At 71.7% G+C, this 5558-nt stretch overlaps 2 protein-coding genes across 4 annotated transcripts in view; both read right to left on the minus strand.

Moving 5' to 3' along the window:
- The window catches only part of MRI1 (methylthioribose-1-phosphate isomerase 1), a 3275-nt gene extending 1413 nt beyond the window's left edge, over positions 1–1862 (minus strand). The window contains exons 1-3 of one of the 3 annotated variants that reach the window (XM_026057255.1): positions 1540–1862; positions 1221–1462; positions 106–275 (exon numbers count right to left, since the gene is read on the minus strand). In XM_026057255.1, the coding sequence (XP_025913040.1) occupies positions 106–275; positions 1221–1462; positions 1540–1671 (544 nt within the window). In that variant the 5' untranslated portion in view covers positions 1672–1862. Of the gene's footprint in view, positions 1–105; positions 1200–1220; positions 1463–1539 lie in introns of those variants that run through there. The other 2 variants (XM_026057254.1, XM_026057253.1) reach the window with 2 other exon arrangements.
- A 96-nt stretch (positions 1863–1958) lies between these two features.
- On the minus strand, positions 1959–4985 carry CCDC130 (coiled-coil domain containing 130). Its single transcript, XM_026057256.1, has 9 exons — positions 4933–4985; positions 4770–4823; positions 4487–4569; positions 4295–4350; positions 3480–3540; positions 3171–3313; positions 2910–3082; positions 2669–2807; positions 1959–2528 (listed from the first exon to the last, which is right to left on the minus strand). Exons 1-9 carry the CDS (start codon positions 4933–4935, stop codon positions 2119–2121), a joined length of 1122 nt encoding a protein of 373 aa, XP_025913041.1. The 5' UTR covers positions 4936–4985; the 3' UTR covers positions 1959–2118.
- Positions 4986–5558: the final 573 nt, after the last annotated feature.

The following is a 5558-nucleotide window of genomic DNA, read 5'->3' on the forward strand; positions in this document are numbered from 1 at the left end:
CGACGCCTGGGGGGCGACGGGGCGGTCAGGGCCGGCGCTCGCCTCCGGGATGCTCCCCGGCGCGGCGCTGGGCCAGCCCGGACGCCTGGGCCCCYCGCCACCTACCCAGGGCGGTGCCGTAGCCGGCGGTGGCCAGGGTGCCCGTGTTGCAGTGCGTGAGGACGGTGACGCTGGCGTGCGGGAGGCGCTGGAGGATGTGCCGGGCGCCGTGCGCCCCGATGCTCCGGTTGTCTTCCAGGTCCTTCTGCAGCAGGGCCTCCGCGTGCTCGATGACGCTGCGGCGCCGGCGAGGCGGGCTCGGCCTGCTGCCCCCGCGCCGGGCAGCCTCCATCCCTGCCATCCCGCATCCCGCCTTCCCGCCGGGCAGTCTCCATCCCTGCCATCCCGCATCCCGCCTTCCCACCGGGCAGCCTCCATCCTTGCCATCCCGCATCCCGCCTTCCTGCCGGGCAGCCTCCATCCCTGCCATCCCGCCTTCCCGCTGGGCAGCCTCCATCCCTGCCATCCCGCATCCCGCCTTCCCGCCGGGCAGTCTCCATCCCTGTGATCCCACATCCTGCCTCCCCCCCGGGCACCCTCCATCCCCGCAATCCTGCTTCCCTGCGATCCCACATCTCACCTCCCCCCCAGGAATCCTCCATCCCCACGATCCTGCATCCCACCTCCCCACTGGGAATCCTCCATTCCTGAGATTCCACATCCCACCTGCCCACCAGGCACCCTCCATCCCTGCGATCCTGCATCCCTGCTGGGCATCCTCCATCCTCCCAATCCCGCATCCCATCTCCCCACCAGGCATCCTCCATCCTCCCAATCCCGCATCCTGCCTCCCTGCTGAGCATCCTCCATCCCTGTGATCCTGCCTCTCTGCCAGGCATCCTCCATCCTCCTGATCCCACATCCTGCCTCCCTCCTGTGCATCCTCCATCCCTGCTCCCTGCGATCCCACCGGGCATCCTCCATTCCCGTGATCCCACATCCTGCCTCCCTGCCGAGCATCCTCCATCCTCCTGATCCCACATCCTGCTTCCCTGCTGGGCATCCTCTATCCCTGCTCCCTGTGATCCCACTGGGCATCCTCCATCCCCGCGATCCCGCATCCTACCTCCCTGCTGGGTATCCTCCATCCTCCCACCTCCTGCCTCCTGCTGGGTATCCTCTATCCCTGCTCCCTGCAATCCCACCGGGCATCCTGCATCCCCGCGATCCCGCATCCCTACCTGTCGCGCAGGTCCTGGGCCGTGACGCCAGGGCTCTGCGCGCGGCGGCGCAGGGCGGCGCGGAGCCGCTCGGCCTCCCGGGCCATGTTGACGGCGGTGGGCCGCGCCGCGACCAGGTGCCGCAGCCGCTCGCCGACGAAGGCCTCCARCGCCGGCGCGTCGCGCTCCGGCCCGGCTCCGCTGTGCAGCTCCACCGCCAGGCTCAGGCAGCCCACGAGGGCGATGGCCGGGGCCCCCCGCACCTGCGGGGCGCGCGCAGGCCGTGGCACCCCGGCGGCTCCCGGCATCGCCCCGCGCCGTGCCGGAGCCRCCGGCTCACCTCCATGGCCCGGATGGCTTCCCAGGCCCGCTCCACGCCATCCACGGCCTCATAGCGGATCTGCCCCGGCAGCAGCAGCTGGTTGAGGATGGAGAGGGAGCCGCGGCGGTACCGGATCGCTTCCAGGCTCATGGCCTCCGCCGGAAGCGGCCCTCACGCTTCCTGCCTCCCCACCGCTTCCTGGGGACGGGGGAGGGACCCAGGCGTCCGAGCGGAGCCGGGGAGGGGGAAGCGAGCTGCCAGCTGCCCGCGGAGGAGAGCCGGAGCCCCGCGGGCGCAGCCAGCCCGTACATCCGCGGGGCTCCCGTTCCAGGGGGCGGGATAAGCCGCATCGTGCCAGCCCGAGCGCGGCTCGGATCTGGCGCTGGGCTCCCATTCCGCACGGGGGAGCGGGAGAGAGAGCACTCGCCCTTTCCCGGTGCTGCAAAGCCCTTTTAATACGTACAGAGGAGCAGGGCGACGGCGCGTATAAATTACGGGGGGGCACAAGGCCGGGGAGGCGCCGGCCCCAGCCGCAGCCTCTGGGACCAGCCCGGAGGGGCCGGAGGCGGCGGGGCGGGACGCGGGGACCGGCCCCGCTCAGGTGCTCTCCGAGTCCGAGCCGGAGTCCGAATAGTCGGCGACAAGGGAGGTGTTGTGGCCGGAGGCGGCGGGAGCAGGGCCGGGGGACGCCGGGGAGCCGTCCTGGGGGGCCGCTCCGGCCTCGGGCGCCCCGCTGGGCTCGCCGAGGCCACCCGGCGCCGTCTCGGCCTGCTCCGGTGCCACGGGCTCTGCCGGGCCCTCGGGACCGTCTCTGGAGCGGCGCCGGACGATGCCCAGGCAGGCGGAGGCGGCCGAGGCGCCGGGGGCCGCCCGACCCAGCGGCGCTCGGCCCCCCAGGCCCAGCTTCCGCAGCGCGTCGCCGGCTTTGCCACTTGGAGCCGGGGCCGGGGGGAACCACGACCGGCTGGAGATCTCCGTCCGCTTCATCTTCTGCTTGTCCTCGTAGGCTGGGGAGGAAGGGGGACAGGGACGGGCTCCATGTCACGGCCACGCACAGGGGGACCTGCCCCTCCCCGCCTGTCCTCCCGCTGCGGCGGGGATCCCGGGAGTCCCAGCCACCCGCCTCCCCCCCCGGGATGGGACGCACAGTCCAGGCTGTGGTACTTGAGCAGCGCGGCCAGGCGCCGGTCCTCCTCGGCCTCCCGCACCAGAGGGATGCTCAGGCCGGCCTTCGCCTGCAGCGCCGCCGCCTCCTCCTCCTCCTCCCGCAGCGTCTTCTTCTCCTCCTGGGCGGGGACAGGGAGGGGGACGACTGTCGGGCACCGCTCCCCAATTCCGCGGGGAGGGAGGGGAGCGGAGCGGCGCCGGCCGGCCGGCCGGGAGCTCACCCTGAAGCGCCTCCGGAGCATGCTGTTGAGGGCGAAGTCGTCCTTCCAGGCGCTCTGGGCCTCCTGGAGGCTGGCCAGCGTGGGCACGGCTCTCTGCAGCGCCGCCCGGTCGGCGACGCCGTGCTCCAGCCGGTACATGGCGTCCGTCTCCAGCTTCGCCTTGTCCTCGCGCTCTGCGGAAAGGACGCGGAGGAGGAGGAGGGGGGGACTCGGTGGCTGCGCCTCGGCGGGACGGCGGGCGCCGCCGGGGACGGCACTCACCCGTGGGCAGGACCTGCTCGTTGTCCCGCATGTCCCAGCGCTCCTCCTTGCGCCGGGCCCCGCTGACGATGACGTAGTCGCAGCCCGCCGGGTCCGTCTGCATCTCGATGTAGTTGACGCACAGGTGACATTTCATGCGAAACCTGGTACCGGGAGGGGACGGGGACGGGGTTGGGCGCGGCCGCGGGGTCGCGGAGCGCCGCGTCGCAGTTACGAGAGCCCCCCGCGCCCGTCACGAAGCGCCTCGGACGCCGGCGGGTGACACGGGAGGCGCGGGGCCGCCTGCACGCGGCGGGACGCGGCCCCCACCTGTAGATGGGCGTTGTGTAGTAAGTGCCGACCTTCTTCTTCTCCGCGTTGTACCGGACACCTGGGGACAGGGAGACGCGCGGCTGAGCCCTGCCCTCCCGCCGGCCAGCGTCTCCCCGCTCCAGAGCCACCGGCTGCTGAGCGATTTCCCCGCCCGACGTCCCTCCGTCCCCAGCTCCTGTCGCGAGGAATCTTTGGGGGCTAAACCGGCACCGGGGCAGCGGCCAGAGGGTCCCCGCAGCGCCCGGCTGAGCCGTGAGGAATGTCCTAGTCCCAGGATGCGGCTCAAGCTGGCGCTGGGCACCAGCGGAGCACGCTGGAGGAGGCTGGATCGTGCTGGAGGGGGGCCGGGGCACCCAGGACACGCCGGAGGGGGGTGAAGGATGCCGAAGGGGGTCAGGGACACCTCGGGAATGCTGGAGGAGGCTGGATTGTGCCGGAGGGGTCCTGGGGCACGTGGGACACGCTGGAGGGGGATGAAGGACGCCGGAGGGGGTCAGGGACACCGTGGGGATGGTGGAGGAGGCTGGATCATGCTGGAGGGGTCCTGGGGCACATGGGACACACCGGAGGGGGAGGAAGGATGCCGGAGGGGGTCAGGGACACTGCGGGGATGCTGGATGGGGGCCCAGGATGTGCCGGAGGGGGTCGCAGGGCACCCGGGACACGCCAGAGGGGGATGAAGGACGCCGGAGGGGGTCAGGGACACCRTGGGGATGCTGGAGGAGGCTGGATCGTGCCGGAGGGGGTCCCGGGGCACCCGGAGCGGGGTGACGGGTGTCCGAGAGGGCCCGGGCGGCCGGAGGGCAGCTCACCCATTCCGATGTGGTTCTTGCAGCCGTCGCACCAGATGTTGTAGGGCATCTCGAACCTGCRGGGAGGGCGCGGGCCTGTCACGGGGGCCACCGGCGCGAGGGGCCGGGGACAGGGCCGTCCCGCGAGCCCCCGGCCTCCCCGGGGCCGCGTCCCCCCGCCGGTGGCCGTCCCCAATCGCTGTCGCCCCTCACCTGATGACGAGGATGCCCTGGGAGAGCTTGCGGGCTCTCTCCCGCAGCGGGTGGCTGTGGTGGTACTTGTTGAGGGAGCCATGCTGCGAAGGCGAGCAGAGGGGTCAGCCGGGCCCCGCGCGACGCCCCCAAACCCCCCCCCCCGCTGCTCCCCAAAACACCCCTCAGACGGCTCCGGCACCCGGGGAATTCCAGCGCAACAGAGCCGTGCGTCCTCACCCCCAAACCGTGCTGTCTGCCACCCCCAAAAAGGCCCCGGGGGGCTCCAGGACCCCGCGCTCACCTTGGCCGGGTCGAAGTCGGGCGGGTAGTACTTGTTCACRCCTTTGCGCTCGCCCTGCGGGGAGCAAACGGGAGGCGTCGGAGGCGGCTCCGGGTGCATCCGCGCCAGCTCCGGGCTCAGCTGCGCCCGGGGCAGCCCCGGCACCACGACCGGCTCCACTCACCATGGCGTCGGGTCTCTAGTGCCGCAGGGCCGGGACGTGCGGGACCTGGGGGACGAGGAGCYGCGGTCGGCGCGGAGCCGCCCAGCACGGAGCCGACACAGCCGCGCCGGGCCCTCGGTACGCTGGGAATGCCGGGAACGCAGCCCTCCCAGTCCGGGGGCCCGGGCTCCCAGTCCTTGCTGGGGAAGGGGCCCTGCACTCCCAGTGTGTGCTGCGGCAAGGACGCCCTCCCAGTCCGGGGCTAATGGTCACTGGTACATACTGGGGCAGGGACGCCCTCCCAGTCCGGGGCTAATGGTCACTGGTACATACTGGGACAGGGATGCCCTCCCAGTATGGGGCTCACAGTCACCAGTACCTACTGGGGCAGGGACACCCTCCCAGTATAGTGCTAATTGATGGTCACCGGTACATACTGGGGCAGTGACACTCTCCCAGTACAGGGCCAGTGRTCACCAGTACGTATTGGGACAGGGACACCCTCCCARTACGGGSCYAGTGGTCACCARTATGTACTGGGACAGGGACRCCTTYCCAGTATGGMGCTAATTAATGGTCACCAGTACSTACTGGGGCAGGGACACCCTCCCAGTATGGGGCCAGCGGTCACCAGTACATACTGGGAC

This window comes from Apteryx rowi, unplaced genomic scaffold, assembly GCF_003343035.1.
Source record: "Apteryx rowi isolate R43461 unplaced genomic scaffold, aptRow1 scaffold_1379, whole genome shotgun sequence".
Classification (NCBI taxonomy): Eukaryota; Metazoa; Chordata; class Aves; order Apterygiformes; family Apterygidae; genus Apteryx; species Apteryx rowi.